Here is a 25,089-nt window from a genome sequence, read left to right as displayed (position 1 = left end):
CCCCGCGGCCCTCGGCGCCAGCCCCGCGCGGCCCCCGGAGCGAGGCGATGGAGCCCGAGGGGTTCCCGTGACCGGGGACGGCGTTTGGGGGAGCAGAGACGCCTCCAGGGCTCGGCGGTGCGGCAGCACCGGCCCTTGGACACCGAAGCGCAGGGCAGCGACAGGGCAGGGACGGAGCGAAGGTCACGGGCTCGGAGACACCGAGACGATCGCTCCCGACCTTTAAAACTAACGCGAGCAACGCGTAGCGCCGGCTGGGGTAAAGGATGGGTGAGTACCTGGCAGGCAGGAGGGGTTCTAGAGCCCCGTTCATCCATGCACGCTGTCAAGAGGCATTTCTACAGGATTAATTTGCCCATGAAAACCACGCACTGTAGGTAATGGCGACTCCCCAAAGATTTGCTGATGAGCCATTTCATGTCATCCATTGACAAGGAAGAAATGGCAGTGGTTTAACTTCAGGTTTTAGGATTAGAAGGAGAATTTTTGCGAGAGGTAGGAGAAAGCAGTAGCAGAGAAACTGAGTCATGCACAAATGAGAGTACACAGCAGGTACGCACATGGTAAACTTCATTTGAACTTGTTTACAAAATTGACAAAAAAATATCACCTTGTAAACTTATTCACATTTGTTGGAGCTCACAGAACTGGTTATACTGGCATGCTGAAATAAAGATTGTCAAGCCTCATCTCACCCTGGAGGACACACAAGTGAGTTGACCCCTTACAGCAGCAACAAACTCAGCAAGGAACAAGATTTAAAGCTTGCATTGGGAGGGAATTTCTCCAGCAGTTTTTGTACCACCAGGGAAAGGGCTGGGTCTGGTTCCTGATGCTCCCTCAAACAGATGAGCATCAGCACAGGCAATTTTTGTGTGTAATCTGAAAGCTGTGATGAGCTTCGGGCATCACCATACCCAGTGCAGTCAAGGGCCATCAATTGCATCAGAAATGGAAGCAGTGGAGAAAAAGATGGAATTTATCAAGTAGTACTTCGTCATTTCCTGAAATTTGGGAATATTCAAAGGCCTCCAAAAAGCACGGACCCTGTTCCTAAATGGGACCATTCAGGGAAGGAGGGAGGAAGGGCAGGGGGAGATAAGATGCACAGTACTTTTTTACATAAACAAAACTCAAGCATTTCCAAAATGACCAGCAGCTTAGCCCTCTACCATCAAATCTGAACTGCAAGACAGGAGCTTTCCCCAGCTCTAAACCACACTGCTCAACCTCAGCAACTGCAGAAGGACAGAATGGAAGTAAACTGAAAATATACTTGGATGCATTTTTTGGTAACCACTTCTTCTGGTTTCACTCTCAGACCTCAGATTTCAGAAATGGAAGCACACAGACATTGTATTTCTGAAATACCCATACATTTCAGTAACAGTCAGATCATAAACGATGAACAAGAATGACTTAAAAAGAAACCAAACTTCATCAGTTGTATTCCAGGGAATGAACCAACACAATGCAGACCTGGCCAGGAGCACCCTCCTTTGAAAACCAGGGAAGAGCTTGACTCTGCCCTCAAAGACAGGACACCTCTTGCCAAGGCTCATCTCCAGCACACATGGGTTAACAGAGTTAATAAGCCCAGGAATATTTTTGGTATAGTGTCCCCTCCCCTGAACAGAAGCCCAGCACTGGGGACTGCATAAAACAACACAGTCCCAAATATTAAAGCAATTACAGTTAATAGAAATCCTTCACTTTCTACACCCCAGGCTGCTTTAGAAAGCACTGTAACAATTAGGAATAAAACATTACAAAGTTACCGAGACGAAAAGATGAAGTCTGATCTCTTTAGGCTTTGAGGTACATTATCAGCAGTTGGGTTATCAGTCTCCAGAGTTAAAAACAAATCCAACCTGTGTGACTGAACACCACACCAAGGTACTTGGAAGACATCCCGTTATCCCTACCGGCAGTGTCCGTGGGATTCGGCTCCACCTCCCTGCTCCGACGGGTTCCCAGTGCCAGGGCTCCCTTAGCTGGGCTGAACTGAGCAGACTTGGGGGGGGGGGGGAAACGAGTGGAGTATATATAAATAATTCACAAACTGGTTTGTGCAAATTTTTTTTATTTCCACATTTATATCACAACGTGTCCACTTAAAGGACCAAATAGCAAAGTTGCTCCCTTCTGCATCCCAGGAACACAGAAGTCTAGTTACTGTACATTCACTAAGGCTCTTTGTTTTTGCAAATTGCGTTTATGATGGATATCCATAAGGCAAACAATATCTAAAGGAATGGTAACAAGTATATTTCCAGCATACAAACAGGCTTCCTTTTTCCCTCTCACAGTACAGTTACAAACTTGTAGCACCCTCATTACATTTAGATTCTAGAAAAGGTGATTTTTTCTTTTTTTGTTTTTTTTTGTCTTTTTGTTTTTTTTGTCTTTTTGTTTTTTACCTATAAGTTTGCAGGAAGGGAAAAGGAGGAAAAATATTTGGCTGGTGGTGGTGGGATCAAAAAATATCGTTAAACATCTAGTTTTTGCAGCATTTCTCAGAGACTGGATTTAAACTGAAACCAGACTAAAATATGTGGATGCCTATGGAATGTTGAGCTGAAGCTGGTGGCCCAGCCTGCAGTGCAACACCTGCTGTTTAAAACCCAATCTCCGTACCACATGACTCTTAAATAATGCAATCATGTTCAGAGATGTGATAGAAATAAAACTACAGTTTTTGCACATTGTCTCTCGAATATCTCACTGCCAAATAAAAACCCAAATCAAGTCAAATAAATAGATGCATATTTTGTTAAGGTAACTTCCACAATTTTTCTCTGTACCTGCCTGTAGTAAGATTCCGGCATTCAGAAAGTGCTGGAAATCCTCTTCACTTCTTGGGGACTAACACTTTTTAGAGCTGGCTCGCTATAGAGTTTTGAACTCAACTGATCAACCTTCGTATGCCTTCCTTTGCAATTGTTAGTAAACTGGTAGCAGCATTTCACAAAAGGAGAATTTAAAGGAACGAGCTGGAAAAGCCCAGCTCCCTCCCCCCCTCTGCTCGTGGGGCCTGTTTGTCCAGGACAGGAGGCTCTCTCCAGCTGGAAGTGGCATTGTGTCTGCCAGTTCTGCTAACTGCAGGTGTAAAAAGCGTGGTTAGCAGAACTGCTCTCAGTCTAGGCAGACGTAAGGCAGGATGTTCAATCTCCCATCATCCCCGTGTGGATCTAAGGATATGCACTGTGTCCAATCATACCAGTTACCCTGTGTGTCATAACAACCGTTCACGCCTGGCCAGTTGTGGTCACGTATTCTGTCGAGGTCATCGCCCGTGACCTCTCTGGTGACCCCAGGCAAGTCTGTAGGTTTGCTGTTAGGAGCTAGAACGTGAGTCTTTCTAGCCTCTTTTCTAGTGCTTTCCTCCTGCTTTAAATACTCAGACATGAAGTAGTGAGCTCCTGGAGTCTGTACTCCTGATGAAGACAGCAAGCTACTCTGTCTGTTTAAATATGACTGAATGATTTCGTTTCTGGACAACTCTTTCCAGTTCGTTTGTTCAAAGGGGCTTTGCAGGTTGGGTTTTTGCTCCTGCTTTTCCGTTTCTGTCCTGTGCTGTTCAGTAAGTGCAGGGATTTCTACCTGCAAAGGATCTTTCGGTGTTAAAGGTTTTATCTGTCCTGTCATGGGATCAAAAGTGAGTTTTCTCTCTTTTAACCTCACAGGTTTCACACCCCCTTCTGTCACGTGCCCATCCAAGTTGACTGTATAGTCTCTGGGTCGGTACCTTTTCTTCTTTTTGCTATCGGACCCTGAAGCAGCATCATCACTGTCCATTTTGGAAGTGTCCTGTGGGAAGCCCATGTGTGGTGGGAGCGATTCCCCAGGGTGACCTTTGCAGCCAGGAGCCGTGTGCTGCTGAAGTGTCCCTGCTGTGTGCCTGTGCTGGCCCTCGGCGGCTCCCTGCTGCTCCTGCCAGTGCTGTGCCGCCTCGGGGGCCGCCTGAGGAGGGAACTCCAGTCTCTTGGCTGGCATGGGAGGTGTGGATGGTTGCATCAGGGACGGTGGCGGCGATGGCACCTGTGCAGCATCTAAGAACTGAGACCTTTGAGATGGACTGGGCATCGAATCCTTTGGTGAGTATGTGGTGTGCTGCCGAGCAAAAGTATCATGCCTAACATTCCTGGGGCTAAAGGAGGAGCAGCGCGGGCTCTTGGGCTGGTGGGGGCCCGTGGCTTCTTCTGATTTATCATGCTGCTGAAGCACTGCAGTCTTTAGTAACGAGGAAGTGCTTGAAGGTTTTACAAGTCCTGGAGAACTGGTGTGAGGTTTTACAGCGTTTACTGGGATCTTATTGTGTTTATCGTTTTCACTGAGATCTGTCCTGCTGCTTTCGGGCCCTGCATGTAGGTTTATGTCTACAGGACTAGGAAAATTTTCAGGACTACCTCCAATTCCATTGGTTGGAGGGGGTGAAGAGTTTTGTAATACTTCATGACTAGCTTTGGAGACCTTTGGGGGAGGAGGGCCCTGATGCCCATCCCTGTGATCACCTTTCCTTTTCCGATTTCCCAGTTTCTCTGTTTTTGGAGAATTTAGTTTCTGGATATCATTCCTGCTTTTCAGTTCGCTGATGGGCTTGGAGCCGGCCACAGCAGGAAGTTGTGTGTCTGGTTTGCAGTTGTGAGCACCTCCATTCGCTGATCCCGGTGGGTTGGGCAGCCCCCTTGGCACTGGCTCATTCTGGGTTACGGGTTCTATCAACTTCTGCCAATTCCGCAACAATTTCTTGGCACGTTTGGCAAGTTCCTCATTGGAGGTCTTCTTCCTCACCTCATTGATAAGCCTCCCGAGTCTTGTTTCCTACAAAGACAGACAAGGTGTTTTACAAACATGTATCATTCCAAGCAAAAGTCTTAAGGAACGTTTCTGCTTTGTAATGCTCACCCCTGAAAACACCTGGTTAAAAACACTAAAGATTTAAGTGTTGCATTAATCTTTTTGGAAAGGATTAGTCCAGTGCTCTGCCACGCAACGTGAAACCGACTGTAGTTTTCAAGTCTTTGTTCCCTGGTAAAAGCAGGAGAGCTGGGAAAAACATCAGAAAGGAATTCTTTAATGAGAAAGAACCTTAAGAATAAGGGTGCAGGTTCAGAGTTGAGGGGAAATGCAGCACCCAAAGGTGTGTGTTTATCACAAGGGAAATATAAAAGCTGCAGAAAGAGCCGAGAAAAGAATTCCAGGATCTTTGCCTGTTACAGTAAGTCGTTAACAATAAAAATCTCTATTTAACAAACCTGACTACCAGGTGTGAGTTATGTCCTACCTTTTTCCTCCACCTCTCTCCTCTCCCTTCACTCCCCAGCCTCGTGGAAACGTACAAAAAAGCCATTTAAACAAGCATTCCCAGGGTGTCCCAAGGTGGTTTCATGAGCGGAAGGAAGTGTCTGATTGTTCCCAAAGCACATTTGGAAACAAAGAACTGTTCCACAAGTCAGATTTCTTAAGAAAAGTACTTCAAAGGAGAACATAGACCAGACTGTGAGAGAAATATGCAACCTGTTGTGATAGATATGTTGAAATACAGGTGGAGTTGTAATTAAGCAACAGTTAAAAGCAAGAACACCGCTAATTTCAATACAAAGAGTGAAAAAGAAATATATAATTCAGCCATAAAACTGTTTCTGCAAGTGGTCAGTGAGAGTTCAACTCTCCCTACACCAAATCCCACTACAAATATCAGACCTTGAAAGCTGCTAAACTGAATTTAAGATTAATTTTATAGACACATGGCAACTCTATTCCTATTTCAGATTTTAGGTGCTTGGTCACCAAACCTCTATAAAGGTGACCGGAACTGCAGAGTGATATTGCTGAATGCAACAGAATTAATCAGTGGCAAGTGATGATTAATGTAGTGCCCTGCACAAACAGGAACTGTGCTGCCCAGAATACTGATCTGGGCCCAGAAAGGATCCCTGTGTTCAGCGAGATGTTGGAAGCAGCATGAGAGGGACAAAATAATATCTTAATTGTGAATCCTTTGCAATCCGTCTATTGTTTCCAGAAAAGCTGTGATGGAAATTAGAAAGGCAGGAAAAAGTCCTTTTATACACATAAAAAATCATGTTCAGAGGGTGACATACCTCAAGTGCCTCTTTGGTAATGGGATATTTCTCCAGGCTGGAGATCACTTCCAGCACTGCCACCATGTTATGGATCTGCAACAAGGAAGACAAAGTCACTTCATGTTTCAGGTACTGGTCTTAGTTAACAAATGTAATTTAAGACCTTCCACTTTATAATTGCTGGAAGCATTAATCACAAACTGCTATCAGACTGTCTGGCTTTAGGGAGCTGATTGTTCAAGGAATAGGGACAAGGACACTTTTACTGACCTAGTTGGAAACTGCAGGAGCTGTAACAAACACACTCTTATGTAAAACTCAAGGAAACAGTTGCAATAAAACCGCTGTGACTGAGTAACAAAGTTCTGAGACCCCTTTGCAAAGCATCAATTAATTGCCCACAGCCTAACAGGAAACAAGTGCCAAGTGGAGCAGGAGCAGCAGCCGGTGCAATTGGAAATCTGGAGTTTAATCCTTCAGGCCCCACTGCAGATTTACCCAAGCCACTGCTCTACAGCTTTATTCCACTATCACTTCCTGTACTGCACACAGGAGCCTGCAGGTCCCTCCTCGGCCGGGGCTGTGCCCAGCAGGTGTCCCCAGACCATCAGCACCAGCCCCGGCTCCTCCGGCCACCCCATCACCCCTTGCTGGGGCCGTACAGGGGGAGGAGGAACTGCACAAATCCACATCCATTCAAGAAGTGAGGAGCAGGTTCTCTGACGGGCTGCACTGCACCCCCAGCACAGCTGCACATCCTGTACATCCTGGGCACACATGGGACTTTAATGGTTTTCATGAGAAACCACACACTGCACGTCTTAGGGACTTGGTTTAGGGGTGAACATGGCAGTGCTGGGTTGGACTTGTTAATCTTGGAGAGCTTTTCCAACCCAAATGAGTTTATGATCCTACACAGAGATCTCTGTTTCCATTACCTGATGTTAAGAGCACTGAAACCTGGAATTTCTAATTCACCTTTGGAGATAGATTTAAAGATAAGCAAAGGAAAGCTTGAATCACAGTCTCATTTAGTGCTTAATTGCATTTGTGACTCAACTGGACGTGAAGTGCATGTGAGAAAAATCTCTCAGCAAGAACCTCTGCAGGGATCCCACATCATCCTGAAACCTAATCAGGAGCATCATCATCACCAGGCAGCTCTGCCCTCCCAGCTACACACTCCCCTGCATGACCCCTCATCTTAAAAACACTGACTTCTGTAAGAACTGGCTTTTCCAAGTCAGTTTTACCCCTCCACTAATATACAAGAGGAGCACCAGGAGCTGAAGTCTCTCTCTTTCACAAAACCTTGGGCACAGACCATGCTTTGTCCATCCCTGCAGGACTGTTTAGTGCTGGAGACACCTCGGTGAAGCTGTCAGTGATGAAACATCTGTCCTGATTTTTTAATTTACTTTTATCAAACTTACGTTTAAAGTCTATGCAGGCTTTGAGTGACTCTAACTCTTACAGGCTGTAAAACCAACTCCAGATCAAAGATGAATTAATTTGTCCTGGTTCTTTCTTCACTCTGCAGATATTTAAAGCCCTGCCATGAGGTCAGGCCTGGTAAAACTCTGCTTAACCTTTAGAGAAACAAGAGCACCTATTCTGACATATTTTGGTTCTTATTATTTCACTTCAGTGCACTGACTTTCTTCCCTGTTTTGACCTTTGCCCTGCCCTCAGTGCCCAGCAAGGACAGTTTAGCACCACAGTTTAAGCAGTACACAACATTGGGGTTGATTTTTTCAGTTTTTAGAACCAGAGCCCATAGAATAGTTAATGCTCAATTCTGGGAGTTTCCAGACAAATATTTTTAAACTTGCAAAACACGATACTCTCCTTCCCAACACATATTTTAGACTATGAATTACCAGGGTGAAAAAGGCTCTGTTGCACACACCAATAACTGGTACAATTATTTTTGCAGTTACTGGTAATCCCCAAATATTCGTTATCTAAATGACAAACTGATGGCAAAAAAAGGGTCATTAGCCTATCAGAAGGTCAAGATGGGGAAAGTGATATGCTCATGTGTACACACACCTAGAGAAAGATGAAACTGGTCAGGGAATTTCCAGTCACAGCTTTGTCTTTGCTCAATACCCCCAAACACACACCAGCGGATGCCCCACATGCTAAATCACCTCTCAGGTCTACACCAGGACTGACAGGCTGTGACTTCCCTCCCTCCTCTGGGGGACACGTGGTGCCAATTAAGGACAGTGAAAGTGGCCTTGCACCCTCAGCTCCTGCTGGAACACAAACCACCCACTTCGGATTCCTCACACATTTGTAACCAATTGAGAACGCGCTGTCACGGAGCAACTGCTGAGCGGAGCACGAACATCTCACACTCCAGACAACTGCAAGCAGCTCCTCTCATTTTCCTTTTTTTTTTTGACCTGTAGGGAAGCTTGATTCTTTGAAAATAAATACATAAAATGTTCAAGCACGTTCAACAACTTCTCCCCTCTTCCCCTTGTGTAGTTTTCTCAGAATGTTTCATCCAAAGTGCCATAAAGAGATGCTTAAAATAAAAATCACATTTGCCTATTTTAAAATAACACGGAGTATGAAATTCCTTGTGGCATAGTTAAACACAGTGATGGAAACAAGAGGACCTCCCAAAACTCCTCAAGTACCACCTCTTCCATGAGAAGACACCATAGGGATAACAGCAGCACCCCAATCTTGCACACCAGTATCTTCACCTAAAACCAACTGTTACAATAAAATTCATGCATAGCCACATAACCAATGTGGCACTAATGTTACAAAACACCACCCCACTTTGAGCAGCACCAGAAAAGATAATCTATTAACATGAAGGGCTACTGAAGATGCTTATTGGGAACAGAACAGAGAGGTGAAGTACCATGGAGCAGAGCAGGACAGGGAATTTGGCTCCCTCTGGACACGGGGCAGGGCTGTAATGCCCAGGTCAGTGTCTCAGGAATTTGCATTTTAGTTTCTACGTGCCTTTGCCTGCTCACACTGTAACCCCTTAGTACCCCCAAAAACAACAACTTCCAGGACCCACATTTAGGAGCTTGCAGCAAACAGTTCATAATAATTGATACATAATTGATACAGCATTCCAAATTCTCCCATGCTGCTCCCATGTTGAGAGGACTGACTGGCACACAGACTAATTCACTCGAAAGTTTACTGGAGAACATCTGCTTTGAGTCATCCATGATAATCCTTTCCAGCCAACCCTAATGACAGCCACAGAAAACAAATCTTATTTATTCCATGCAAGGCTCCTTAAGTCATCCAGCCATTCAGCCATACTCTAGAGCTTACTACTGCTATCCGAGATCTTTTCCGAGTTAAGCACTAAATGTTTTTACTCCAGCCTCAGACAAAAGCAGGGGTTTCTGAACTCTCAGGAAAAGATCAAGAAGCTTAATTTTCTTTCCTCAACTGCCATCTTAATCTTATTTCAGCATTTTTAAACCAGGACCAAGCCAGTGACTAATTTCAGGGTGTTACACAGCAGTTTAAAGGGCTTTTTGGGAAGGCTGAGGTACAGCTGTTCTCTCCCACCTCCACTTCCACCCCTGCCTTCCCAGGAAATCTGAAAGCAGCAGCAAGCTCTGCATCCATACAAGCTCTACCACCATTTCCAGGTGCTGGGATGTGTTTTCTGTTGGACCAGCACACTCCATGTGATGCTTTGATTCTCTTTCTTTGCTTACACACCAGCCCAGACCCCAAACACAACATGAGCACCCCATAACACCTTCCTGTCCTCCTCGGGACTGCCCAGACACACAGCACAACCTGCACTCCCTCACTGCAGCCTGAAAAACAAATGTTACATTCACTTTCTATTTCAGACACTCAGATAAAGCAATGATTTTTTTCTTTTTTTAATATTTCATGAGGATGTTTCTAAAGATCTTTGCATGCATGACTAGACCGTGATAGACGACAAACCACACCGGAGTTACCTGGAGTAGAAGGAGCAGCTCTTTCTGTGTAACATGAAAAACTGAATGCACAATTCCAAAAAACCTTGCAGTGAAACCACTCCTGCAGATTTCTGCTTTTCTGATAGAAAGGCTCTTTTCAATCACAAAGTTCAGGTAACAGTGCTAAAAGGCATCTTTTGATACAGTATCATCATCCTTCTGGGTCACATTAGTACCTTCACAAGTTTCTAAAGGATACTTAAACTTGGCCTGGAGTCCCCCATCACTGACCCTCCTCTAAAACCAAAGTGTAACACCATCACCCTCCTGAAATCACAGCTTACAACAATCACAGCCTGACCCCACCGTGGGCATGGTGGAACAGAGCACACAGGTATCACAACATGCTGGTTTGGAGAGAATTGATTTGCCATCATACTTAACTACTTCCTCAGAATATCTACAAATACTCAAATTTCAATGGTTTCAGAGAAAGTACTTCTGTAACATTGTCCCACCTGTAGCACCAAAGCAGTCTAACAGAAGTAAGCAGGGAAGTGGAGACACCATGGGAGACTGAACAGGTCTTTTATCTTCCTACAGACAAATCCAGGTGTCTATTTCCAAGGTGGAGGTTTCTGGTGGCAGTCAATACCAGCAGCAGGGTCCAGAGAGAAGTTCACAGGAGCATTTTTTGTCTTCCCCCTGCTCCTGGGACCAGCAGCACCTTGATGGGGAGTTACCAAACTGTCCTAGAGCACAGGGCTGTGTATCTCCTCAGGGAGTGCAGGATAATGTTCAAGAAGATGCCAGGTTCAAGGTCAATATTGCTGGAGAGGCCAGGGAGGCAGAGCTGATTCCCAAGAGGAGCAGTGCCTGCTCCAGGAGCGATGGCATCGCTGGTGTTCCTTCTCCTGGAGCTCTCGGTGTCACCTGGAGCCCAACACCAGCTCCTGCCCCAGATCGGGGTCCCCCCTCAGTGTCACATCGTGCCCCAACACTGCTTTTGTAAAAAAGCTACTTTGCTGCACAGTAATCTAAAATATGGAATAAGAAGGAAGGAGAGAAAAGTTGCTATTCACAGGAGGCTTTATTTAACTGTGACAACAGAAATACAGCGGTGCAGAGTTTATTTAGCACTTTGTGTAGGAACTATGAGACACCAGACACTGACAATACACACCACCAACAGAAAATTGTAATGTCATTTTTTCAAAGGTACAGACTAAACATACCAAGTTAGAATTCAGGTTACAACCTGCTGGTATTTAGTTCAGTTCCCTTGCAGCTGATCTATTAACAGTTCCCCCTAGCCCCAATGTGACATGATGTTGTCTAAAGATAGGAAACACGAGATACTATTCAGAGACACAACATACCAAAAAGATGACCATGCACTACTTTGCTCACATTCTTGGAAATGTCTGAAAGTCAGTTTGCCAAACAAAGGTCCGATGTTAACGAGTACACAAAAGATATTCTTAAAGGTGGAGGCCAGTTTTCTAATAGTATTTAGTAAAACAGATCTTTAAACATTAAGGAATCAACGATTTGGGTTAAAAGCCATTCACTGGGAGAATCTTCTATGACAGAGAAATTCACACGGAGCTCAGGCTTTGAAAACTTATCAGAAATTTGTGGTGCAAAACGAGGGATAGAAGAAATGTTCCTTGAGTACCAAGAACAGTCCAAAGAATGGCCAGGCACAGGAGGCATTATCTGCACCTCCGGACTTAAAACTCCCAGGTCTAATTTAAAGAGTCAAAACAATCTGCATGTATTTTATTTGTACTTAGGCTTTATTTAATGGCAAAGTAACATCATCCAGATACCTTCCTGTATACACTTTACAAAGTCAGGATCATCAAACAAGACTAAGGTCAGATTCCAATAAAATTCCGCAGTGCGAAGAAACCGGTGGACCTGAAATATTTCCCCTGCTCCCTCCCGGCAGTGCCCACGCACATCCCTGAGCTGTGCAGACACCACAGCAGCCAAGAGAATGAGAGGAGTTTGCCAGCACAAAACACAGTTTGCCCTGGCACTTACAAAAGGCCTCCAGACACAAATCCACAGCAGCTGGGAAGTGCCATGAACACTCCAGCTCTTCTCTGCATGGCCCATTCCCAGGGAGGCATCCAAGACCCCTGGCGCAGCAGGAACAGACTCCAGGCTGGGGCAAGGCAGGGGAAACCACCCAACAAAAGGAGTATCCACTGGAGGAGGCACTCAGAAGATACAAGAGGTAGTAAAACACAGGCTATGAAGACAAGACACACCCCCAGTTCCCAGGCCAGTTCCCTGCACAACACAAAAAGGTCTTTAAGGCAAACAGAAAACAGCAACAGTGAAACACTTTTCTCCATTTATATTTATTAGCCAATAACTGGAAGACATTTTTGTAACTACAGAGAGAAATACCTGTCAGCTTTAACAGTTACTGAACATTTTGTATAACACCATAAGAATCGTGCCTGTAAGCGCCAACCCTGAGCTGCAGACATACAGAGAAGATTCACTGCAACATGGCCCCCTCCACTTCTTTTTCCACACCCCACAACAAACCCACCCCACCAGACTGTGACCCTGAACAAATAAAAATTCAGTAGCCTGATTTTAAAAAGCCCAGCAGCTGAAGAGGCTACATGAAATACCATTCAATTGGAAAGACATGTGGCACAAATTCCTGCTGAAGGAATGGAGCAAGAACCACGGAGCACAACCCCAGGCAGTCACTGCCACTCTTGGTGGCATCTACCACAGCACACTGCAAGCAAGATAATCTAGTGGTGTTTTCCACTCAATCCCAAGATGTAAGGAATGGTAGAAGAATCAAATTCAGCTGGAATTACATCTTTGTCTCAAGGTGCAACAGTGCAAGAACACACACAAAGAGGAGGTCAAAGGACAGCAGCGATAAGAGGTTTTGAAAACATGGTTAATAACAAAAAGTTGAAGTTTCCATTTAACACAGTATTGAAAAAATACAGAAGAGACACATGAAGCTTGAAATAAGCCTTCCCATGCATTATTAGTCATAATAAAGAAAATGTTAATCAACTGTTTTCAAGCTCACTGGCCTAATTTGCAACAAGACAAATACTGATTGCATATAGAAATAACCAGCGAGCTACCAGTGCGCTCAAATAATCTCTCCATAGTCTCCAGAGCCACTACAGAGGGTTAAGAACAGATTAGACAAGTCCAGAAGGAGCTGTTTTATGAAGGTGATGGACCACATGAAGTCCCTTCCAGCCATGCCCCTGTACCTGGGGAACAGACACTGAATTACAAGGAGCACAAACACATTAAAACACCCATTTCCACCTACTCCAAACTAGACTGTCAGCAGCAATTCAGAATTGTCCTCTCAAAAAGATCCATACAGGTAACTCTTGTAACAGCTTGTATTTTAAAGGACCTAAAAATTCAACACTTCCAACCTCATTGCCCCAGCACAGAGCTTCATGTGAATGTGATCCCAACAATCCCAAAAGAAATGCCCAAAGTTCCTCTCCCCGCTCAGGCTCTGTAGTTGCTCCCTGTCACTATTTCAGCCATCTCACAACCCCTCAATCACTGCACTGATGCTAAGCACACCCCAACCATGATACAGTTTCCTTGTCTACAGGATAATCATTTCTCCTCCTCTTCCCCCCGTATAGAAACTTCAACCAGATGAATCCTGGTAGTTAATATTTATTATAAGCCATGAGCTGAAGTCCAAAATTATTGCTTCAAAATTTAGAGAGCCATAAAATGAGGTTGCTGTGCAAGCAAAGTCACGGGGACAACTGGTCCTACTTCAATGAGACAAACGCAGTTGGATGATTATTCAGGCAGAATAATACAGAATATACAGAAAATCCAGCCTTAAAATGTGCCCCTGCTGATTCATCATGATCTTGGTGCTTTCTGCTGTAAGGAACTCACCTGGACTCACTGGTGGTACCTCCCTGGGTTAGGATAAGAGTAAGGTACCATGGGACCCCTAAAGGCATCACTTGGACAGAATAATTCTGTGACCACCTGCTTCATCTTCATCCACTCCACAGAACTGGTGAACATTTAAAACCATGCAACATGCATTTAAGGACTTGATGAGAAGGGGTCCAGAGCTTTGTGAAGTTCTTAAATATTATTTTATCCATCCCATAGAGTGTCTACGCAGAGCTGTTAACACAGAGCAGTTTGTATCTGAGTGCAATTCAGAAAGGCCCTACTAATGTCCCCATAATACAGAATTTTCACTCTTTTCTTAAAAAATAAAACCATTTATCACCATATCAGTGTACTTTAAATGCAGCAGGCCAGCTTTTCCTCAAATTTCTAGGGAAGCTTCTCAGCTGATTCCTTAAATGAGGAGGAGGCTGAGGTAGGAGCCTGGTGAATACAATGTTGAATTCTTTGTGGAATGTATTAATTAATCACACTGAAGTGCAATATGCTCATGAGAATTTAAGCATGGTATGTTTGTTCACAAAACCTGAGAAAAATGGTGTTACAAACTGGGAAAGTTTGTGGAGAGAAGTCACTGTATCCTTTCAACAACTGTTACCAGTAATGAATTCTTGTCAGCACATACCATAAACAAGTTTTATGGATATGGAAAAAAAATTGAAAACAATTTACCCATCTTCTAGAATTACTGCTCTCCAAATTCTAGATTAAACACTGCTGCTAGTCACCCATTTCCAAATACCTCCATTCTCTGAAGGCTGTGTCACCTCAGGACAATGTCACCTGTCAGGAAAGCAAAGCCCGGCAATAATCCCTGGAGAATGCTTGGCCATTCCAGCCAGTGGCACAATCCTTAGCATCTCCCTGGAAACAAAATGCCTTCTCTACCTTTGGCTGGGAAAAAAAGTCTTCCCTGGAGGAAGGTGAACATGGAACCTTCTCAGCTCAGGGTTTGTAAGAGCAGCTCCAACTCCAGAACCAACTGCTCAGCGTGGTCACGGCAGAACAAAGGAACACAGTATCCATCTGCACTTTTCTTCTATTTAAACACAGAACATGGAATAGTGGAATCCCAGACTGGTTTGGGTTGGAAAGGACCTTAAAGCCCACCTCATTCCACACCCTGCCATGGGCAGGAACACCTTCCACTATCCCAGGCTGGTCCAACATAGCCTTGAATGCTTCCAGCAATGGGGCAGAACATTAATGAAGCTCCAACCTGGCCTGGTTATTTCTAACCTAGTGGCAAAAAACCTCACAACTTCCACTTCAGAAAGTCCCAGTGAAGCTTAAGCCCCTTGGCAGCCTATCTTGAAAAGTCCAGTGAAGAGAATACAAAGTCAAAACTCAAAAGCTCCTATTTTGAGAGACAAACTCTCCCTCACAAGACAACTGACACTGAGTTTTCCAGAATGCAGCCAGGCTCCTAAGCAGTGTGCTCAGCCCATGAGCTGCAGGCACCCATCTTCACAAATAAATCTGAAACATCACCTCTTGCATCGTCTCCTCTATCTCACTGTGCTCAATTCTGTTCAAAAATCAACTATAGTTTCTCCAAGGATTAACTACAATATTGAATTGTTATTTTTTCCTGGAACTTTCAGGATGATAAGTTATATACACACATTAAAATTCTCTGTCCTCTCCTGCTGCAGTTAACTTACAGAGCACGAGGAGTGTTATGTACTGACCTGCTCAGAAAATCCTGCTCAAGTGATGGCTTGAGTTACAGACACTTGTAGATGTGCTGGAAGTTTGTTCACCAAAGACAATTTATGACTGTGCATCGCTGCCCTGAGAAAACACCGTGTTCCTCTACCTTCCACAGTTCTACGCTCCTTAAAAAAATCAAACCCTCCAGACCTGTATTATGACTGTGATACTCTGCAAGCTGATCCTTCATGGAAACTATGTGAGAAAGCAGCTCCACAGAAGTGCTAGCTGTCACTCTGAGACAAGACTTCCACCTCTGCACAGTCGTCTTCACAGCACAAAGTTTGAAAACACGCTCAGCTGAGCGTGTCGCTGAATCCCTTGGACGCAGGATCCCTCCTCCCCAGCTGCTAGGTTAGAAACCACGCTGTTCACTAAAACAGAACTAATTATGTTTTACTTCCAGTGACTCCTCAGCAGAAATTGCTACCACTGACTGTTTGGACATGCTGAAAATTGTACACTTTGATATTAACAATCACACTCAGGCACGCACTGCTGCCCCGTGAAAGCCGTGCCCCTGAAAACACCAATTCGCTGCCGAGTTTTAGCAGATTGCACCTTAAATTAAAGCAATTTGCTGGCACTTAAATATTATTCCAAACACCAAAAGCATGAATTACCCACAGAAAGAGTAATTTAGCTGTTAGAACACTGAATAAACAAACCTATATTTACATTAAACTGAATGTGAGGTACTTACTTACCTTTACCTTAAATTATTTCTTTAAAGACCAAGTGTAAAAATGGGGCCACATCCTAACCACATTACACAGACCGAAGAAAGTATATCTGGAGTTATCACCAAGCACGTAACTGGTGAGAAGAGATAGCAGCAAAGTGTTATCAGCCAAAACAGACATGTTTTTTATGTAAAAAAACTACACTGACATTAATTTTAACTCCAAGCCTAAAGTACTGGAGTAACTATGCCTTAAAAGCAGTGCTTCCTGACTAACATCAAACTTCTGCAGCAGGCAGAATTGATTCCTCCTTCCCCTCTCCTGAAACTTTTGTGGTTCCTGAAAAAAAAGAAACACTAATTGTCATCTGCAGCAGCTCCTTGAAGAAACTGGGAAAGGATCTCACAGAAGAAAAAGCTTCAGCTGCAGTGGAGCTACTTTGATCGGGAGCCAAAGGTGCCAGAATGACAGTGCTGTTGTGTCATGTGGCCACAACAAAACCCTGAAGAGAGGCAACCACGCAGATCTCACCACCCCTAAACTGGGCTCACCCTCAACTTACCAGACAAAACCCCCCCAAAATGACAAATTGGAATTTCCAGCCCAGGCCCAGACTTCTGAAATACACCCTAAGCTAAAAGTCTTCCTAAGGCATAGGTTGAGTCCCTCTCCATGTGGGAGCTTTGGACAGTGTTTTCCCTCCTGCCTGTGCTGGTGTCAGGCTGCAGTGCCTGGGATCCTACGCCTACCCCATCCCAGCTCCAGCCCTGCCAGATGCCATGCTCAGCTCCCTGCTCTCTTGGCTTTAAGGTGTGCCAAGGTGCACTCAAATGGCCTCACACAGGATCCAGGAACATCCCCAGTTGGAGCAACTCGGGAAGCACCAGCCACAGATCCTCTGCTGCCTTGGAAGTTTGCTCCAGCACATCTCTCCTGGAAGGACCCACACTTTGCACAGCAGCTGTCTGTTCCAAGCTGTGGCTCATGGTGACTGCCAGAGGTTATTCCCCATATTAATACTACCTACAAAAAGTTGGTTCTTCCATTGAGGAGCTGTTCCATGGCTACACCAATGAAAAAGTGTTAAAGAGTTATTTCCCTGCAGCCTCTGAGCATTCCGAGTGTTTGTTTCCCACCAAGGGCCCAAGTACAGCATGTGCAGACAGGTGCTTGCTGCAAAGTCATTATCATTTGGATTTAAAAAGCTCTTTAATGATCCCCTATAATGACCCATTCTGACAGTGTGAGGGGGGTCAAGCTACTCTACAACAGCCCGAGCTGCTACCAACCCCCCCCCGTCACCTCTCCTTGCCACATGCTCCCCCAACTCCATGCCAGAACTGCCACCTCTCTCAGCCCAGGAGGGGCTGGGGCAGGGAAAGAGGTCCCTGAGGAGCCCCTGTTCAGGTAGGGTTTGGCCAGGTGAGTTCCTTGGCTGGGTCAGCACAAGGGAGGGAACAAGAATGACTGGAGGTGGGGACATGGACGGGTATCCCAGCAGCTCTCCCAGCTCCACTGGCAGCTTCAGCTGGTGTAAGCACAGGGGTTCAAGCCAAATCAATCCAATTTTTGATCATTTGGAGCATTAGCCACACAGCCTTTAGTGGAAGGTGGTGATTTGCTCTTGAGTTGCAGAGCTCACTCATGAATTGCAACTCAGGAACATCCTCTGGGCTAGCTGTAAAGATGTTTCCCAGCAGTTATTCCAGGACACATTCAGAGCCACTGTTTTGGTGCATCCCCACAAACACAGGATCATTCCAGACATCTGTGAACCACACACAAGTGACAGCGACAAAAAAGGCTCTGCAAGTGAAACTTGACCACAAGGCAGCCAGTGTCACCTCAAAAAACCCAGACAGGCGTGGCTAACTTTTCCAGGTAACAACACACCTCCCTGCCAGGTCCCAAGGCAGCAGGGAAGCACCAGGAAGCAGCAGCATTCCACTCCTCATAGAATCACAGACTGGGGCCCTTAAAGCCCATCCCATTCCACTCCCCTGCCATGGGCAGGGACACCTTCCACTGTCCCAGGCTGCTCCAAGCCCTGTCCAACCTGCCCTTGGACACTGCCAGGGATCCAAGGGCAGCCACAGCTGCTCTGGGCACCCTGTGCCAGCCCGGGCCTCCCCACCCTCACAGAAAGTTGATCTTTTCTGCTTCCACACTCATTTAAACACTTTAAGACCCAATTCTGCTGTCAGAACTATTTGTGATGCACCAGAAGTTTTATCAAATAATTGAGCTAATCAAAAGCTACCTGGGAAAAGATACATATATTGCCTTTTTCTTCTTTAAACCCTGATCAGTTCCTCGGTTCAGTTCACCACATGGTCCTGCACACATAAAATGGGTGTGTGTAGCAGGAATAAGAAGTGGGTGTTATTTAAATTGTCACTGCTGCTGAAACAAACACTCAAATTAGAGCTTCAGAGCAAATGACTACTGCCATCATCACTGGGGAGTTTCAAGGAATTAACAGTGGAAAAGCAGTTTGGCATTCCCCTTGCTTTGACCCCTCAATTCAAACTCTCTGATATTTCTGTTTACGCAGATTTTGTCTTAGCAGCCTCAAAGTTCAGAATGGTCTCACTGCTCAAGGGGCACTGCACTGATGAAAAGTTTTAAGCCTCCAGCCCTCCAAACCCTCTCAAGAAGTGACAGCCTGCACGACCAGCAAGCCAAATAAGCTTTTTCAGAAAGAAGTGGACAAGCAAAATTCAAAGCAAGGCCAGAAACCCAACTGCACCATCACCCTCACACAGGTTTCAAGTGAAATCCAAGTGTTTGCAATAAAGAGCACTAAGAAACACAGTCCTCATTTCAAGTTATTATGAAGAACTTGAACACAAAGGGACTCTCTACCTCAAGCCCAAATCCTTATTTGGAACTCAAGACTGACATGATAACAACACTCCAGACCTTGCACATTAGGAAATGCTCCCCAAGCCCCTGCACATTTTGTCACACACCTGGAACAACCTGCTGCCTTCACACAGAAAATGTGAGACTGCTCAAAACAAGATGAGCTGCAAGTGAGGAAAGGGCCAAAGAGGGCAAGAGGTACAACAGGTTCTCTGCACCTCCCTCAAAACTGCTAAGCTCATTAAGGCCTCACAGAAGAGGATAAAGCTCAAGCAAGAGCCATTCCTAGTCTACTTTCGCCCACACATAACACTTCCTGCATCCAAAGAAACCACTGAGACCCTCAGGAAGTGAACCAGCAGCTTCCCCTGCTTTCTATATTTATATCATTACAGCAGTGTCCTGCACCTTCTTAAAACACTACTGGGAAGCACCTTTACCCCTAATGAGGGAGGTTTTGTCTCCAGTACCTTGGTAAAGCAACCAACAGAGAAAACAGCCATGGAAGCATCTTTAACCATGCAACTTGTGCCAGCTGGGAGATCAGCCCATGCCAATGCACCACTCAACATATTCCAACACAGACCAATTAATTATTAATCATTCAGAGCATGGACCACTCCTGAATGTCTGTGCAGCAAGTCCAGCTGAGATACTGCATGAACCACAGCCGGAGTTACAGCCAAGCCCAACCTCACAGAGAGCACATAATACAGGCTGTTACTCAAACCAAAGCTGGGTTTGTGTCACAGAGGGGTACTAATGGCAAATAATGAAGTTATTATCTAATATATTAAAGCAGGAACAGATTGCTACATATTCAGCATGAGGAACCATTTAATTGCGAGCACAATTCTAGCAGCTGGTTGGAAACGACAGGCTTGTCCACAGAGCAAAAACCAACAGGTCTCATTATTCCTAATATCAGGGGATAAACTCCCCCAGGAGCACAGAGCATGAGTTACCAGGGCAAAGGTGTTCTGCTGGGTGGAAGGGGTGGCTTCTCAGCACACGGAGTCCGAAGGCAGAAGCCTTGTTCCCACCAGAACCAAGGAATATCTCCCCTGTCAGATCTCACAGAACAGAACTCCTGCTCTCCTCCACCTCCTGCTATGTTCTCACAGAAGCTTTGGAAGGAAAGCGATGCTGGTACTCAGTGCTTAGGTCATGGAGCAGAAGTGGTTTGCCCATATGTTTCCTTGAGGAGAGAAGGCTGAATAAATGAAGACACAATACCAGACATCCCGGGTGGCTTCTAGGATGATGTAAGTTCTTTTAAAAATAGCTTATTTCTTATAGGTCCCCTTTGAAATAGTTCAGAATTTACACGGGTAACCTCTAAGTGTGGGAAACTAAGTTATAAATATATTCTGCAGCAATTACTAGAGGGGGTTCAAGTGCTAAACGTCTGTGTAAATTCAATATTGCTCCCGAGTCAGCAGGGCTTTACGGAGCAGCTGGAGATGAACAATCAGCACAGGAGATGATTTCCTGAGGCCAGCAGGTTCTGCAAGCTTGGGGAAATGATTATTTTGACCAGTTCAACCCAACAGAGGTAGAGAGACTTACGTCCTATTTTTTTTTTTTAATTTAAGGCATGACCTGCGAGTTGACCAAGATCCAACTAACCACTCAGGAATGAATATCCACAATGGCAGCTCATGTTAGGGATGTGTTAGGGAATTTAAGTGAAGCTTAAATTTACAAACCCTACAGTAAGGCACCATGAAGAACCAACCGTCTCCTCCTCTTCAGCCCCACAGAACTGGACTGGTTTTGCCCACCTGGCACTACTGATGCAGCTTTCACCCTCTGCAGAAACACACATACACACGCCAAATATACTGAAAAGCTGGAATGAAATCCAGGCCTCAAAGCTTGACTTTCTTGGTAAATGAGGAAGTCAGTGACAACAGTGAATAGTGTAGGTTTGAACACAACTAATTCTGTCAGGAGAAGATTCTAAGAGCCAGCAGAAAGTAGCTGGAGTTTTCCACGAGTCCCTGCAGGCAGAGCACCTCATGGCTGCACTGACTCTCCCAGCAGGAGAACAGCAGAACAGCTTCTTGTACTTTCACGCTGGTGCCCAAGTGTGATTAAACTCAGAATCTGCTTTATAAGTGTGTCCAAAATTAAAGTTTTTCTTCCCTCTGTGCCAGTGACATGCCAGGTAGTGAACAATCAACAACACCACGTATTCCATGTGCTTTGGAGCCAAGAGTCTGAGCTCTCAGCCTGCACAATGAACCTCAGCTGCACCACCTCTGCTCTCCTTCAAGAAAAGGTTAAAGTGGAAAACAGACCCTGCCTACAGGCACTTCGGAACAATGGGCTGATTTTTCTGCCACCAATTATTGCCCTGGATAAGTATCAAGTATGTAGAATTATAATTTAACATACATCACTCCTAAACTTAAGGAGCTACTGACCTGTTGGGAGCTCTGGCCTCCCCTTGTCATTTTGGGTCCTCTCACAACAGCATCGTGTAACACCAGTGTGTGGAGAAAGGGTAAAGTATCCGTCACCAAATTGACTTCCTGGCTGCATAGCTCTGCACAGCCACAGTGTCTGACAAAGTAACACTAGAATTAGGGTAACCACCGCAGCTGACAGTTCTGAAGTCAAAAGACACCACAGATCTGCTAGAATTTTATTAAAGTAGGTTGGCACTCAGTCTCACGTAGAGTGAAAAATCTGCAGCCACAGAAAGAGAGTTCAGAGCAAACAGGATTCATGAAGTGCACTAACTGACATTTCAGCAAGATCCACGTTGAAGTACTGCAAACTCAGACAACGCCGACATTTAACAGCCCACAATTACCACCACGATTTGTTACTGTTACTCCAATGTGTAACACTGCAGCACAGATAAATGCCCAGCCCAGGAGGTTCTACAGAACCTACAATGTCAGGGTGATTTTTCTTCAGTCCCCTTGTCACACGCAGGCCACTCCGGGGGGGTTCCAAACGACAATAACTTTATTAACTCCTTTAGGACTTTGATACAGGTCTATCACAAAAAAGCATTTGTTCAGACAGGAGCAGGGATGACTTTAATAGAAACAAAGCACCATTTTGCACACTCCAGCCCTTGAAATAACACGTACACATTCAGCCTGATGCACCAGAGGCTGCCCCCACAAACTGCAGATGGCCAAGACAGACCCACCTTTGCATCCTGCAGTGGTGACTGTTGATCTAAGACTCAAAAATTGGACAGATTGAGGGCCCTGCAGTCCTCTCACAGAAATAAACACCAAAGCGGAGAACTGCTTGGATGAGCCAAAAAACCCTTTAAAGGAGCAAATGATCCTTTGGATAACCGCCACTTAAGGCCACTTACAGGTAAAATACACGCTGACTTCTGTGCTTACACCACATCCCAGAAGGAGCAGATAAGCTCATTACGGCGCTGCAGGAAGGGATAGAAGCGAAGACCGAGGCTGCTCTGCGCTGGAGCAGCTCCAGAGCCCCACAGCCGCCGCCGGACCCCTTCCGGCGGCCCCGCAGCCCGGGGTGCCCCCGGCCGCGGCCGGTGCGGCCGCAGGGCCCGAGGAACAGGTGGGCGCCCCGGAAGGTCCCGGCGAGCGGCGGCGGGGCCGGCCCAGAGCCCCCTGCAGGCCGCGCCCGAGCCGCGGCCTGGCGTGGGGAGGCGGCCGGGCCGCCCGCCGCATGGCCGGGCAGCACCGGCCGGGCCGGAGGCGCCGAGCGGCGGCGGGGTGGGGGCGGCCGCGGCCCTGGGCGGGCGGGGAGCGGCCTCCGGAGCCCCCGGCGGGGCGGCCCTGCGGTCCCGGCCCGGGGGGCGCGGGCGGGAAGCGCCGCCGGCTGTGGGACCCCGGGCGGGCGGCGCGCCGGGAGCTCCGAGCTCCCGTCCGCAGCGGAGGCTCCCGTGCCCCAGGGGCGGCCCCGGCGGGAGCCCCGGACGCCCCGGGAGGGAGAAAGGCGTCGCGGCGGGAGCGCCGGGCGGGGGTCGGCCCGGAGCGGCGGGGGCCCGCGGGGCCCGTACTCACGTTGCTCTGCGGGTCGATGGCCTGCAGCAGCCGGTCCCTGATCTGCTGCGGGGACGGGGCCGGAGCCGCTGTCATTGCCTGGGCGAAGCGGGGCGGCTGCGGCCGGGGCGGGCGGGCGGCGGGGCCGGGCCGGGCCGGGGCGGCGGCGGCGGCGGCTCCTCACTCGCCGGCGGCGGCAGCCTCGGGGAGCCGGAGGAGCATGTTCGCTCCCCGCGGGGCGGGGGCGGCGCGGGGGGCCGGGGGGAGCGGGCGGGCCCAGCGCTCCGCTCCGCTCCGCTCGGGCCGAACGCGGGGCGCGCTGGGGGCAGGGCCGGCGCCGCGCGCGGCTCCCTGGGACGCGCCCGACGCCGTGACGTGCGCGCGCCGCGCCCCGGCCCCCGCCCGCACGCACCGCCGGGGGCGCGCACCGCGCGTGCGCGGGGGAGGGCGGGCGGCGGCGGGAACGCGCGTGCGCGGTGGGGGAGCGGGGCGGGGCTGGAGGGCGGGGGGGGTTCGCCGTGAGGGGGAAAAGGGGGACACGGGGAGAGGAGGGAACGGGGGGAGCAGGGAAGAGCGGGAGAAGCTGGCGGAGAGGGGGGGACGGGGGGAAAGCGGGGCGGTGCTGGCGGAGAAGGGGCAGCTGAGGAGCTGGAGCCGGGCAGCGCCCCCGGAGCCGCCCCGCCCCGGTGGGGACCCCCCGCCCGGCCCGGAAGGACCGAGCGCCGTGCGGAGAGCAGCGACTGAGGGGAATGAGCCCCCTGCGGGCGCCACTCGCACCGTGGCGGCGTGAGGGGCGTCCTGGTCCCCTCAGCAAAGCATCAGCGTGGCACTTAAACTCCTGGCAGCATTTAAGAGCGGCTCAAACTTGACTCCCGACTTCGTTATTTGAAAGCAGCTGCTTAGAAGCTGAATCACAGCTTTTGCACAACTCGAGTCTCGCGGGGACAGCAGGCTCTGGAGCCGCACGCTCTGTGCAGGGTGATAAAACTGCTTGAATTCCTTTACCCGTGGAGCTCCCCCCTCCTCTGTTCCCTGTGTTCAGAAAGCACTGTCAGCTCTGCACAGGGTCATCATTTTTCCGAGGGAGAATAAAACCCCCAAAGTCCAAAGCTCGGGGCTGAGCCCAGGGGCCTCAGAGTCAGAGTGATGCCACGTCCACCCTTCCCTTCACGCTTGGTTTAATGAAGATTAGGCACTAATTGTTTTCCAAGAATTATATTAGTTATCCCTGTGTTGTGTTTGGATGTCCTGAGAAGGGAGCACACCATATATATATTTTTTTTTCTCATTCTAAAGAATAAGAAAAGAGTCAAAATATACCGAAATTAAGGACAAGGAATATGTTTAAATTTGACCAAAGGTTGTATGTATTTCTGGACAGGTTAAACCACATTTGAAGGAGCCTGTCTGTACATTTTTCTAGGTTCATTACAGCCAGGCATCCTCCCTCAAATGACCCTTTCCCTGTCATGTTCCATTTATGTGAAAACTTCAGTTCAACCAAGAGGGTGACTCAAATAAAATGCCCAACACTTGCATCTCACTACCAGATAAAATTCAAAATACTCCCTAAAACCTGTGCCTCGGAATCATTTAATTCAGGCCTCTTTCTCCTGAACAGCCAAAGAAACTGAAGCTGTGGAAGCCCCACTAATAATTTACAGTTTGATTTAAAAAATACTCAGCACTGCACTCAAATTATCTTTGTGATGATCCTGGGGAAAAGCTGGTGGTCAGAGAGGCCAACTTAATGTAAATAACAAAAGAATCAAGACAGATTACAAGACTAGCTACTATTTCCCAAAATACACCAATACAGAATCAATTTCTCCCATAACAGAATGAACACGGCATCAAATACACA

The 25,089-nt window shown here is 47.1% G+C and overlaps 1 protein-coding gene across 11 annotated transcripts; it reads right to left on the bottom strand.

The window, feature by feature from the left end:
- Positions 1-23,398, bottom strand: MED26 (mediator complex subunit 26). Of its 11 annotated transcripts, none has more exons than XM_068997434.1 (5): positions 16,396-16,452; positions 13,949-14,188; positions 10,534-13,284; positions 6,108-6,182; positions 1-4,824 (listed from the first exon to the last, which is right to left on the bottom strand). In XM_068997434.1, the coding sequence occupies exons 4-5, from the start codon at positions 6,171-6,173 to the stop codon at positions 3,136-3,138; spliced, it is 1,755 nt and encodes a 584-aa protein (XP_068853535.1). In that variant the 5' UTR covers positions 6,174-6,182; positions 10,534-13,284; positions 13,949-14,188; positions 16,396-16,452; the 3' UTR covers positions 1-3,135. The 11 variants fall into 11 exon arrangements, with proteins under 11 accessions (XP_068853535.1, XP_068853538.1, XP_068853544.1 ...); XM_068997437.1 differs by having other exon boundaries at positions 10,534-12,316; XM_068997443.1 differs by lacking the exons at positions 10,534-13,284; positions 13,949-14,188; positions 16,396-16,452 and adding exons at positions 5,288-5,520; positions 23,247-23,257.
- Between the last annotated feature and the right edge of the window lie 1,691 nt (positions 23,399-25,089).

The sequence above is a fragment of the Aphelocoma coerulescens genome, chromosome 28, assembly GCF_041296385.1.
Source record: "Aphelocoma coerulescens isolate FSJ_1873_10779 chromosome 28, UR_Acoe_1.0, whole genome shotgun sequence".
NCBI lineage: Eukaryota > Metazoa > Chordata > Aves > Passeriformes > Corvidae > Aphelocoma > Aphelocoma coerulescens.
Note: the sequence above shows the minus strand (reverse complement) of the source record. Positions and strands in the feature narration are given on the sequence as shown.